The sequence below is a fragment of the Solanum pennellii genome, chromosome 11, assembly GCF_001406875.1.
Source record: "Solanum pennellii chromosome 11, SPENNV200".
Lineage (NCBI taxonomy): Eukaryota > Viridiplantae > Streptophyta > Magnoliopsida > Solanales > Solanaceae > Solanum > Solanum pennellii.
In genome coordinates, this window is record NC_028647.1 from 5,136,253 (window position 1) to 5,150,561 (window position 14,309).

Sequence of the window (14,309 nt, forward strand, 5' to 3'; positions counted from 1 at the left end):
TGAAACGGTACCGAAAGCAGTACCCCCGATTCCGTTGCCACCCTTAAAGGAATGTGCAGAAGAAGAAGAGAAATAACTACAATTATATTATATCGTTTTAACAGAGAAAAATACTTATAATAATAAGGAAAGATTTAATATATAAAGGTTTAATTGATCTTAAATAGGATTTATCATCTATTATAAATAAATTTATAATAATTGTATTTTTTTATTAATTTCAAAATATAAATATTAGGATAAGAAATAAATAAATAAAATATTATTTTGTATAGTTCTTTTGTAATGAGGAATAAAAAGTAAAATCAATCGTTTTAAAAATAGTGTAGACATATTTTTAAAATTATTCTTCAAAGTTTAATATTCGTTTTATTTCACAAAGAATAATTTAGTTTGACTTACTCAGAATTAAGGAAAATAAAGTCATTCATTCTATTTTTTTTGCACGGAGAAAGTATTAAATACCGTCAATTTAATTAAAAATTGTTTCTCCTCAGGTGAGCTTTGTTTTTGATCTGTGGTTGCTATAGCTTTCTTTTTTAATTCATATATGGTGTGTTTAGAAGATTTAAGATATTCAATTGGTCCTTTGTAAGCCCAATTGGACGAGGAAATAATTATCGAGCAAGATACATGTGCGGTCTATTCTTTGATTTAAATATGTTTCAGAAATTAATTTCGATTCCTTACTTTAACATGAAGCATCTCGATCATTCATGTCAGAAATGACCAAAATTCTCATAAGCTTCTTATTAACAGAATTAATCTCGAATCCTTACTTACAGAGTTTGATATCTCCTAAATCACTTATTTAAAACGCTTTTTTCTTTCCTTCAAAAATTATTGTTGCATTTATTTAGTATTTTATGCTAATTGAAAAATAGCAAAGTGCATGACGATTTTGACAACCCAAGATATGTTCATTTAGTGTTTGCAGTACATCAAACATTTTTGGAAAAGAGATTTATATTTTGTAATATTAACTTTAGGGCCAATTTTTTTTTAAAAAAAGAATGCAAGATGATTGTCAACTATTTAGTTAATTATGCATAAGTAAATAGTTTAAATAAAAAAAAGAAGAAAATACTCTTAATTTTGAAAAGTAATTTATATATCTATATCTAATATTATTTGTATATAAAAAATGACTCTTATACACCCTTTACAATTTATCAAAGTAAATAAATTGATTTTTAAAATGACCTTTTAAGTTAATTATCGAAACAAAAGCCACGTAAATTAAATTAAAGGAAATTCAGTTAAACTTAACACCTTGTTTACAATTGTATTAACTACTATTAACAAGAATATCACAAACATAAAAGTTCGAATCAAGTCTCTCTTTTTATTTTAATTCGATATTTAGTATTTAAGTCCAACTAATTTAAAACCAAGATCTAATCAACCCCATTCGTTGCATATAAAACCTAGCATTCAAATACAAGCTCCAAAAGAAAAATGACACACACCGAAAAAATCGTTTGAAGATACAAAAAGGGCTAATACGTACTTTCAATCGAATGACTATCACCAATGGAGAAAAAGCAACACAAAAGCTTGTACATATTTCAATTTAGGTGGGGAAGTACTTTTGTAGAAGGGTTACACAGCAAAAGGTGTCTATCAAGTGCATTAAAAACCGCGAGAAGAACCAAACCATCACCCAACAACAGTAGAGTATGGAATTCACACGCTATGTTCTTGTTCATCCTCAATCACTTGAATTGACGATAAAGTAGAACAACATGAGTTAAGCATATCATCGTTATCAAGACATTTTTTGGGAACTATGGCCGTTTTCGGCAATGATTGAAATATAATTTTGAAACACATTTGAATCAAAGAACAGACCATATGATTAACTAACTACGGATCTCCATGATGTCAAAATAATTAAGCTATAGCAACTAACAAATTTCTCTCTGATTTTGTATTTTTCTTTTTCTACTAGTTTTGATATGTGTTACTTTAGTTCTTCAATTTCAAATATAACATCAACTTGTATTTTGAACTTTTTTTATGGCCAAATGTCTCTTTTTCGAAGTAAAGTGGAACAGAATTTCCAAAAAGAAAAATGAAGAATCCTCATATTCAAACAGATTCTTAATGTAATGAGTTGAACTTACACATTTTGACTGGTAAAAGTTGCGTCGATATTAATAATGTGGATATTAGTTATACCAGTAAATAAGTAAATAAGGATAACTTGCATAAAAGTTCCTTTACTTACATATAACATATAAAAGTTAATATGACTTCTATCCCAACTAAACTTGATTCAAGTTGATTTTTCAACTATCTACTTGTTTATCCAACCCTTGGCACAGATTTACTGCCCATTCTAGCTCATCTGTCTACAACGACAATCATTCAAGACTAAAAAGCTTGCTCATTGTATAACGTTTAAACGTCAAACAAAACATAAAATACAGTTTCTTTTCCAAATTCTCCAGATCTTGACCAATTTGTAGCTAATGATCTATCTTTGGTTTGTCTTATTGATTTGTCCTGTCAAATACAAAACGAAGACATATTACAACTTAGAAACTACGAAATCATGGAGTTGCCAACGTGCAAGAAACATAAGACATTGAAATGAGCATTCATTTTACCTCTCTCGTAACACGACATAGCTACTTCCTGTAGTAGTTTTCTGTATCTTGGAGATCTTCCTCAATACTTCAGCAAAAGCAGCCTTATCCTGCAACAATGTAATGAATGCAGTCGCGTAAGGGAAGGAGGAACTCACAATAAGTAAAAAGGGTTCTTAAACTTGGCTGACATGCTGTTACATATGGGGACATCTAATTGTGCTATACATTTTTCCACAGATGCTATGTTGCATATATAGGGTCAGCAATAAAAATCTCAAGTCAGTAAACTAGCATTTATCACAAATTTCCAAGTATTTTTGACAAGACATTTTTGGGTGAAGTCTTACCATGCATTTGTCCATAGATTTTGGGAGAAATATTTTGGCTTTTTCAAGAAAATATAATTTATACCCATAAATTTGTCTTTATCATTTATAATGAACATGTTCCATTAAAAATAACCTTATAACACAATTGATGGGAATAAACAACAATATGGGCAAGAGCAGTATAACAATCGCATACTCAAATGTGTTACTGATTCAGGATAAATTATAACCAAAAACAAGTTGTTCTTTTCAATAAGGTTGGTTGTAAATAGATATTAATAGATGATGGATGTTTTAATGAAATATAAAAGTTTGGAGTAATTTTTAAATTTTTAAGAATTCGCAAATACTAGAATTTAACCCAAATTCTAGTTTTTTCTAAAACTTGGGATGTTTGCCAAATATATTTGTCAAGTAACGACAAATTATATCGTCAAACAATAGTTCCCATTTTTTTTTGAAGTTTTCACCTAAATATATTTGTGGCCAAACCGCATATCTTTTATTTCAGTTTCACTTGCATTTACAAGCCTAAACTTTATGTTAATGAGTCACAATGGTCACAAATCTATCTCAACAAACTAGCCCTTGTCATACCTCTTTACATTTCAAACGAGATTTAAATTGGCTGACAAGATCCTGTGTGGTCACTGGTTTTCTCTGCAGTAGAACAGCTCTAATTTCATCTTCAGTAACAGGACCTGTGGCCGAACTTGGAGCAGTTTTGGAAGAGGATGATGCACCCTTTGGAAGAGCACTGTTCTTTGTGGAAGATGGGGTTTCGTCCTTCCCAGGTTTGGCATCCTGCACGATGTGAAGAGGAAGACATCAGCAATAACATAATAAGAGAGGAAATAATCTCTCCTTAGAATATCAAGGAATTGGTTAATAGTAGTCACAACATCATAGTTTTATTGAACAGTAGGGGGTAATAAGGGGTTTTCTTGGCAAGTGTGAAACTTGATATGCCTAGATAGAATCTTATATTAATGTAAAGTACCACATCATGAAAAAAAAACAAATAGATATCACAATAGACACTTACCGTCTCTGTTTTCACTTTTTTCAAGGGAGCACCACTAGTTGGTTTCGATTCATCTCCATTAGCTTTTCTTTTAGTCTTAGCTGACTTTGAAGTTGGAGTTCCACGGTTGGATCCAGAAGCAGCTGGTTTCAAAGGACTGTTGGTCTCAACCGGTTCTTCTTTAGGTGCTTCCTTCGGCTTAGGAGCCAATACAGGTGAAATATCTTCTTCTGTCTGATAAAGGCGGAAGAAAAAACCATAGAGTGAGAAAACAGAATTATGAGAAGTTTAAGAGCCTGCTTATTGCCCCTAAATGTAATTCTCTTGGCTGAGACAACAAATACAAAAAGAAGAAATAATTGTCACCTTTGAACACGAAAAGTAAAAGACACCTTGACATAGTGACCCATAATAATGAAACAAAACTTACATCATCATCATCGTCGTCATCTTCATCTGATTCATTCAATCCATTGGCTTTTCCAAGCAACTTTTTCAGCTCCTTTCCAGATTTGCTCAGACCACCTCCCTCTTCTTCACCTTCCTCCTCGTCATCTTCATCCTGAGCCACACGAAGAAAGGACAAAAGTTATTATACGAGGTGGAGAAAGAGTGTTAATTCACAAAGTAGAAAATAAACCCGAAAACACTTCCTCAATGCATGTCCTACTGATCTCTGTCCAAGATACAAGTACTCAAATGAGATCTTATTCACATAAAAAGGTTCAGCTCTTCCTAAAAGCAAAAAGTTGTAACCCCAAAATCTTACAGACCACAAACAAGTGTAATGGTCCATAATCAAGAGCATTCTAAGTATTCATGGAAAAGGTATCAAACACAAATTATATATTAATTAACATGTATGAGATATACATGCAGCACACATATCCAGGTACTACATTTAAACGCTTATGTCACTTTAAAAAAAGTTTGTTCTCATACATATGAGGTAGATACGTACACAGAACGAGCCTACCACTAAAAGCATAAAGCTCATCCACGAAATATTGATCACGCACGGGTTATTTATGTAATATTTTAAAAGATATACTCATTGATAAAGGTATACGTGCAAAGTGCGTAAAGAACACCAGTACAATAAATAGATGCCACTAGCTTTTTGGATAAGCTAGTTATCCAATAAATTTTATAACCCAAATACTTGTTACATAATACTGCTGGGTGCCACATGATGTAGAGTCATTTACTATCAGAATTCCAAAATTCCATAAATTACTGACCTGCTTAATCTCTGGAGGAGCAGGAATTTCAGGAGCCAAATCCTCCCTCTCCTCAGGATCATTCCCAACAGCTTCATCATCATCCGTAAAAATCTCCTCATGCTCCCAGTCATCCCCTGGAAAGAAAGGAGAGCCCTTCAGCAGAAACAAAAGAAATCTGACAGCAGAAGCTGATCAAATAGTGAAGAAACGACGTAATGCACTCAGAACCAAAAAAACAGAACCAAAGATGAATAAAGTCCCACTCTAGAATCAAAACAGCAATTATAGACATTTTCCTGTTAGAAATCATTTCAAGTTCTTAAAACCAAGAAAGAAGAATAAATAATTGTTAACTGAGGTAATTCATGGACATTAATTTACAAGAAAAAGATGTAAACAGTTCCAAACAATGATTTCAGCGAGAAAAATCCCAGTAGAGCTCTATAATGCTTTTTTGATAAAGAGGAGAGCTCTATAATGCTAGCTGAGAGCTAGACAGAGAAGGATATTGAGGTTTCCAACCATTAAGAATGAAAATGAAAACACAGGTTAGAGTACTAGATAATTAAATCAGTGGGTCGAACCGGCAAAGCTTTTAGGAAGAAGAAAGTTTTACCTTTTTCAATGTCATCATCATCAAGGTCAAGATCGCCCCCTCTAGGACCCTCTTCATCATCATCAATGCCTCTTTTGTTGAGTCCTAACCTGTTTTTCCTAGCAGCCTCCTCTTCCTCATCTTCATCCCCATGGTCTGATGCATTGCCTTCATCCTCATCACCAGAAGTTTTCTTACGCCCCCTTGTCCCACCAGATCCACCTTCTTTGTCATCAAATCTTTCTACTTCACCGAAGGCAGCAGGCCCATTATTTGCTGCTTTCATCATCCATCTCTGGTACCCATCAGCAGTTTTTCTTCTATTTTTCATTTTCTCTTCTGCTTCCTCCAGAGTAAGTTGCTTATATTGGGCTACTTTGTTGAAGTTATACCTAATGAAAAAGAAGAAGAAATAAATGCAAATCCAAGATGTAAAAGAATATATTTGATGTCAAAGCTACAGAAACAACAGAAACTAAGGTGTATACCAAGAACCAGCAGGAATAGCAAATAACTCTTCACCCTGCATCATCAGCAGATAATATTGTGCTGACTGTGCTCCCTCGAGATGACCATGAAACTGAAATTGACCAGTTTCATCCTCTAATAGCCATGGTTTATTCTTGTACTTCTCCTGCAATTTCATAGAAAATAAAGGTCATAAATGAACATAAAGACCTGCCACTTAAGATCACAATCTGACAAGAACAGGACAACAGCCATCCATAGAAGCATAACTATGATCCAAGATGTTGAGCATGTGGTCTCTTTATTAGTTATTACATTTACACAGTAAAGATGCTCTTCTCATAACTAGATGTTGCATCCTCCTATCTAATCTAATTATATTTCTCAGGCTTCTGCATAAGAGGCTTCATGGAATAGGTTGTACGATATCCCTTCAGCATCAAGCAGATTCTCACACATGCATAATAATAAAATTAAAATAAGCATTAAGGAAACATTGCAATTTTCCCTTTGAACTAGTGAAATACATACACAGACACACACACACACACATTTGCAATTGATGCAAACGGGGATGATACTACTATATATCTCATACCCGCAAAGTATCTGTAACTTGACGTCCTTGCAGACCTTCTTTTTGTAAAGTCCATTTACTGTCATTCTTCTTTTTTGAAAATTTTGGTAAGCCTGAAGCAAATCTAGCAATGAAATGGTTCTTGTCATTGCTGGAGCAAGCCCGGACATTATACTCCTGCACATAAACATAATTTTGTTAGCCTGAGTCTTGTGCCAAATTTTGCACAATGGATAAAGAAAAGAATGTATCAGAGACAATATCTTTCATGAATCGACACATTGAATGACGACAAGAAAATTACAGTCAGCACTCGCTACCAAAACTGTGGTCTCACCAAGCATCTAATAGATATCATTTACACGATTAAGATGCTCACTTAAATATTTTGGAAACAAAATAGAGAATTCAGGAGCAAAAAGATAAGAACTTCAATTCAGAAGGCAGTGGTGAGCACATCCTAAACTTGAGGTTGGTCTAACACACTTTACCTCTTTCATCTGCTAAATGCATCAACCTTTGCAAAGTTGATCAGTCATGCTCATGAATTAATTGCATCCATCAATAAATCCAGAACAATTCTAAGTAATTTATGAACTAATTTAATTACACAACATTCTGCAGGGGTAAAAGTTGAATATTTTGGAAAAGTAGAAAGGGGTTATATTTGCTTCTCAAACATCAGTGACACATCAACAAATGTAACCTTAATTCAGCAAGCCTTAGTCTCTCTAGGCAATACCATACTGCCTATATTCCTCATCCTTCTATTATTCTATCGTTGTTCAGGTCTCGGATAATCTTAACAAAGGTAAGAAGGAACCAGTTCACGCATAAAACCAATATAACATCAAGACAGATTTGCAACACTGGTTTGGCAAATAGTTGTGTTTAGCAAATGAGAACATAATCAGGAAACAAGATAGCCAAAAGGTTAGAGAAGCAAGGGATGAATATCAGAAAAGTAGCGAAGGAAGTATAGGGAGGCAAAATCTCTTGATTTTGAATGAGGTACAGTGGAAAGGATAATGTGCTTGGGTTAAAATAAGGTAACGGGAGGATAGTATACTGATGTAACCTACCTATATGTGTCAAACATCTTCTACCAAGCATAGCTTACTTTAAAATCTATTGGGAAAACAAAATGTGAATCTATTTTTATCAAAGGAGTCCTACAGAATAAAAAAGTGAATCAGCCTAGTTGGATCAAAACATCAACTTCAATAATCATTTTTCCAAATATTTACACATAAGCAACTCATTGTTGAGAGACAAAGTAATCCCCCGTTCTGGGAGACGGCCTAAAAGTTGGTCGCTTTTGCCATACAATTTTATTTATCACCTAATAGTTAGCACGAGCAAAAGGCATAAGTGACTGGCTTCCTATATTCACAATGTTTTGAGTTTTTCAGCTGCAGCAAGAAACCACTATTATCCCCTTATGGTCACTGCACTCTCGAATAAACACCATCAAACTCAACCACATCGATATCTCTAAAAAGCAAACCCTAGATTATGTCCACATAGCCGATTGCCTTAAACAGAACGAAGAACATAATGCTTCAATTCCAAAGAACCCAAAGGTACCCACAAACCCTGGCAAATACTCAGAGAAACTACTAGCATCTATCAACTATGTAGTACGCTCCAATCCCAAACTAGTTGGGATAGACAATATGAAGACTCTGCAGAAACCCATGTGCACCATGTCTTTGCTCCAAAGAGAAAGAATATATATAACTCTAAGAGGAAGCCTAGTCACAATTGAGACATTAACTAACCATGGTTGACAAAATTTTATGTAATACACATATGTTATGCTGCTGCAGCAAAAGCAGAATTTTTGCAAAGGAAATTCAAATATACAAAAAGTAAACATACAAACTCCAAGTTATTCAATGTCTACTATATATACATAAAAAAAATTGACCTTGTATATACAGAATGTTTTTTGATGAACCCCATTCATTGTGGTACCTAGCTCCTCTCATGGTTGTGCATACCCTTATTTATTCATAACAAATATGTGGTATATTTTTTCCTAAATCCTTGACATACTCCTCTCTCTATGTAGACTCATTTCATTCTAATACTGTAAGTTATTACACACAGATAAATTCACCTAATTTTTAATATATTCTTTTTTATAATCATGATGTCTGAGCCATTTTTAAAGAACCTCGTGTAATTCCACGGATAGATCACACCTCCCACCTGTAACAGAAACCAGGTAACCATCCACCAGCTAGAACATATAGGAAAATCATCTATAGTACTTAATTTTTGTCTCTGGTGGGAATCATACCTAAGACGTCATGGTTCTCAACTCATTTCATTGACCATTAGGCCACATCATTGGGTGCAAATTCACCCAAATTATAGTACTCATGGAGTTCAATATAGAAAACATACTCGAAACAAACGTGTAGGTGTAAAGTCTCTCTACTAGGTAGGGATAACGTTTGCATCCACTCTACCCCACTTGTGAGATTACACTGGGTATTTAGTTGTACTCAAAACAATCCTGTAACTGGCATACCCTTACTTATTTGTAGCAAACATGGGGTATCTTCTTCCTAAATCCTTGACATACTCCCCCTCTCTCTATATGCAGGCTCATTTCATTCCAGTTTCCGATACTATACACAACTTTTCACCGAAATTACAGTACTCGTAGCAAAATTCAATACAGGAAACATACTCGAATCAATCGTGTAACTGGAGTTCCACACTCATAGCACTTATCACGAGTCTCAGCCATGTTTTTACCACAAGACAAACAGAGAGTCAAATGCTTGCATGAGCTTCCATACAGATCCGAGGATGAACCACACCTGCTACATGAAGGTTTCAGAATCAAATCTATCGACATTACTGTCCCTGCAAATCCAAAAAAAAAAAGCTAAAAATCATTCAGTTCATCAGAATTAGGGTTCCGTATAAGCGATTCAAATTGGGGAAACTGATAAAATCATCGAAAAATCACCGTTAATTATTGTGGATTTCGTTTCAGTAGTTGAAATTTTTTCAATTTGATTTCCTGTTAAGGAGTGTTCGTTAGATCGAGAGGAGATTGAAGAGCGAATGAGAAATCAGTTGAATTGATGGAAGGGGAAAACGGGTATTTATAGATGCAATTACCCAAATCCGGAGATATTTTCTGGTTATGTTATGATGAGCACCTCAAGTTTGTGAAATTGCAATATAAGCACCATAAATAATAGTATTTATGTTGGAGATCGATTAATTTGTATTAACGTTGGATAGAGATCATTCGAAGTCAAGGTCACTCAATATGACAATTTCTTTTTATATCTAGGGATCATAATTGTGGATTTAAGTTAATATATATAACTATTTTATATTAATATTTATATTAATTGATGGCTAGTCTTAAAATTTGGAAAAATAGTAATATGCGATTAATGTTAAATATTTAACATAAAAATAAATAGAATATGGTTTACTCTTGGTATGCCAAAAGTATAACAAGGCAAAAATAATAACAACACAACATAACCTGCATAATCTTACAAATTGCAATTTGAAAAAAGCAGTTCATATTTTCTTGTCTTTTTTCAAAAAGTTATTTACATTTTTCTTTGTGTCCCTAATTATGGTAGGTAATTGATCTTCACCATTGCAATCATGATTCCAGGCTATGGCAAGATTATATGGTCTAGAATTCTTCCAACTATATAAGAAAAGTTCGCTTCCATTTACCAGCACAAATCAAAAGTGCTTTCCGAACCGTATTGGATAATCACCATCACATGAGAGTGTAACAAAAGAAAAAAGCTCTCTAGAGGATAGTCAGTACCTATCACCTGACTTTTACTGATTTCGTGTATATTATTCCATGGTTCTGGCCTCTTTAGGACACTCATTTCCTGAAAAAAATAATTGAGGACCTCCGTAATGAGTTGGTGAAACTTTATGTATAGTCCAACAATTTTTTTCACAAATATTTTTACATTTTCAAGTCAAATTTTAAATATTATCCGATTTTTATAATTTTTCGTGTGTATTATCCCATGTTTGATACATGAATATTTATGAGAAAAAGTGGAAATATATGCAATAAAGTGGAGTTCTTTTCTAATGATAGAAAATATTTGTTATTTTCTAGTTTAGTTAATGTTATTAAGGGAAAAAACAAAGAGCTACATTGAAGATTACAAACAATGAATAAAATGCATTTTATGAATGCGATTTATGAACAAATTTAAAATATTTTTTGAAAAAATATATGAGGGCTTCCATAATGAGTTGGGTAAGCATTATATAAAGTCTGTCATTTTTTTTACGCATATTTTTATATTTACGAGCAAAATTTTAGGATTTATCGCATTCGTCTAATTTCGTGTGTATTAGCCCATGGATTAGGCGCCTTATAGCCTCCGACCCTCCCTCGAATTTTTTTCTGAAAAAACTATATGATAACCTCCATATTGAGTCAGCGAAGTATTACGTATAGCCCCGTCGTTTTTCTAACGAATATTTTTGTATTTACGAGTCAACTTTTAGTAATACCCAATTATTATCGTTTTCGTGTGTATTAGCCCATGTTTGAGATACAACAAAACCTCTATAAATTAATACTCGATAAATTGATAATCTCTCTAAAATAATATTTTTCTTCGATTCCGACTTGAGCCAATGGAATAAATCATCAATTTCAATAAGATAATAAGATAATATATTTTCAGAAGACCCCTATGTAAATATATGGTCACATTAATATCATAAATTAATAATTATTTAAAAAATACAAATATATTTAAGACAATTAGTGGAATATGATTCTATTGTATTCAGGTTTTTCTTTTAAGAAATTAAATCTCGTTAAAGCTCATCTCTAACTTTTCTTATTGCATCCAAGAGTTTCGATGTTATTTTTTCGAATTGCAACATAAAATTGTGAAGAGTTTTAGATGTGATAAGTATTTCCTTACACACAACTAGTTAGTATAATCTTCAATTTCATCATCAACATTGCTTTTTCCGATAGTATCCCCAATTTATTCTAAGTTTTGAACCTCTGAACATGTATCGCTTTCACCCGGATAATTCAATAGGTTATTGACATCCATTTTATTGTGGTAACTAAGATCATTAATCATGACATCAAGTTCATGATGACGTTTTCAAAAGTGGGTACATTCCCATTCTCTGAGATTTCATTCCCGAACAAATTTTACAGTATCGAAAATAAGTTGATTTTGTCTCTTGCTGAACAATTATTGTCCAAGTAAGGATTGCGTAGCTGATAGCATCCAAAACATTAATCTTTGTTGGATCAGTTTGTCCCACTTCATAGTCTTCTAATATCCTATGATAAAATTTTTTACAATAATACATCTTAAAAACTCTTATTATCCACACATCATAAGGTTCAAATTAGTAAAATACAATGAGTTTGATATAATTAAAATTAACCTTCATTAAATCTCAAACCATTATTTAAATTAATAAATATTAATTTATCAATTAAGTAATATCTCTATAAAATAATAAAATTTCATGACCCCATCTATATTAATTTATAGATGTTTTACTGTATGTGTATTTATGTGATAATGATTAGATTTATACAGTGATAAAAATATGAACTCTAAAAAAGGTCATGACGTTGAAAACTTGAAAAAGATCTTCTTAGACACCTAAATAAAATGAGTTGAGAAGGAAATACATAAAATATATTCGGCGAAAATGGTTTATGAATAAGTTTCTCTTTCTTCTTATTTTTTGTTAAAATTACTTTATTATCCCTCCCGTTTAATTTAATGTGTCCACTATTTTAAAAATATATTTAACTTTTTTTATTTATTACTTTTATCATATCAACAAATGAAAACTTTTTTCTATATCATATTAAACATTAATTTCTTATTTTTTTTGAAAATCTTCGTATCTCAATTAATTAGCTAACTAAAATTTAACTTTATGGATACATGTTAAATTCTTCAGATTCTTAATCCCCTCCCCCGTTTTACTTTTCTCAACCACAATTTAATTTATGTCTTTTAACAAAAGGTCATAGCGTTAAAAACTTGGATTTTTTAAATCTTAGATGCCTAATAGAAAGAACTAAGAAAAAAAGGCATATGATGCATTCAAAGGCATAAGATGCATTCGTCGAATATGATTTATGTGTCAGTTTCAATATCTTCTTATTTATTGGTGAAATCACATTATTGCTCCTTCTGATTAAGTTTAAATTCAATTTTACCGGTGAATATTTGATTCTCCACAATTTTAATGCTCTCCCTTATTTTTCATTGTTCGACTTACATTTTAATTTTTTGTGTTTTAACAAAAGGTTATGCCGTCGAAAACTTGAAAAACTCTTCTTAGATGCTTAAATATAAAGAGTTGAGAAAATAAGACATAAAACACATTCGACAAATGCAATTTATGTATAAATTCTAATCTCTTCTTATTTATAGGTGAAATTACATTATTACCCATTCCATTTAAGTTTAAATTCAATTTTATCAATGAATATTTGATTCTCCAAAAAATTTTAATGCCCTCTCCTATATTTTATTTCTCGGCCCACATTTTTACTTTTTGTGTTTTAAGAAAAGGTCATATCGTTGGAAACTTGGAAACCCTTCTTAGATGCCTAAATATAAAAGAGTTGAGAAAATAAGGCATACATTGGGCGAATGCGATTTATGTACAAATTTTGGTCTATTCTTATTTGTAGGTGAAATTACATTATTACCCCTTCCGTTTAACTTTAAATTCAACTTTATCAATGCATATTTGATTCTCCAAAATTATAATGTCCTCCCCAATATTTTATTTCTCGAACCATATTTTTATTTTTTGTATTTTTAAGAAAATGTCATGCCGTTGAAAACTTGAAAAAAAATTCTTAGATGCCTAAATAAGAAAGAGTTGAGAAAATAAGTCATAAAACACATTCAGCGAATGAGATTTATGTACAAATTTTAGTCTATTCTTATTTACATGTGAAATTACATTATTACCTCTTTCTTTTAAGTTTAAATAAAATTTTATCAATGAATATTCGATTCTCCACAATTTTAATGCCTTCCCGTATTTTTCATTACTCAAACTACATATTTATTTTTTTGTGTTTTAAAAAAGGTCGTGCCATTCAAAAAATGAAAACAAATGCTACTTAGATGCATAAATAAAAAGAGTCGAGAAAATAAGGAATAAAACGCTTTCAGCGAGTGCGATTTATCTACAAATTCCAATATCTTCTTATTTATTAGTGAAACTACATTATTAATTCTTCCGTTTAAGTTTAAATTCAACTTTATAGATGAATATTCATTTCTCCCACAATTTTAATTTCCTCCCTTGTAATTCATTCAACGACCCAATTTAATTTTTTATATATTTTTAAAAAAGGTTATACCTTTGGAAACTTGAAAAACTCTTATTAGTTTTATTCATTGTTAGTAATCCTAAATGCAACTCTTTGTTTTCTCCCTTAGTAGCATTAACTAAACTATTAAGTA

The 14,309-nt window shown here is 32.0% G+C and overlaps 1 protein-coding gene across 2 annotated transcripts; it reads right to left on the reverse strand.

Annotated features, from left to right (window-relative positions):
- Positions 1 to 2,184: 2,184 nt before the first annotated feature.
- LOC107002833 (transcription initiation factor IIF subunit alpha) lies at positions 2,185 to 9,940 on the reverse strand. 2 transcript variants are annotated; one of them, XM_015201014.2, is made up of 11 exons: positions 9,797 to 9,940; positions 9,512 to 9,690; positions 6,832 to 6,987; positions 6,254 to 6,399; positions 5,787 to 6,157; positions 5,189 to 5,304; positions 4,378 to 4,509; positions 3,969 to 4,181; positions 3,521 to 3,727; positions 2,613 to 2,701; positions 2,185 to 2,508 (listed from the first exon to the last, which is right to left on the reverse strand). In XM_015201014.2, the coding sequence occupies exons 2-11, from the start codon at positions 9,680 to 9,682 to the stop codon at positions 2,496 to 2,498; spliced, it is 1,614 nt and encodes a 537-aa protein (XP_015056500.1). In that variant the 5' UTR covers positions 9,683 to 9,690; positions 9,797 to 9,940; the 3' UTR covers positions 2,185 to 2,495. The 2 variants fall into 2 exon arrangements, with proteins under 2 accessions (XP_015056500.1, XP_027768919.1); XM_027913118.1 differs by having other exon boundaries at positions 9,512 to 9,712; positions 9,797 to 9,914.
- Between the last annotated feature and the right edge of the window lie 4,369 nt (positions 9,941 to 14,309).

What these genes read in the sequence shown, in the direction of transcription:
- LOC107002833 (XM_015201014.2), bottom strand. Translation starts at nt 9,682, where the DNA reads ATGTCGATAGATTTGATTCTGAAACCTTCATGTAGCAGGTGTGGTTCA. An exon ending in GCTATTCCTGCTGGTTCTTG is followed by an intron (nt 6,158 to 6,253) that starts GTATACACCTTA and finishes CTTTTTCATTAG; the next exon opens with GTATAACTTCAACAAAGTAG. An exon ending in CTCCTCCAGAGATTAAGCAG is followed by an intron (nt 4,510 to 5,188) that starts GTCAGTAATTTA and finishes CGTGTGGCTCAG; the next exon opens with GATGAAGATGACGAGGAGGA.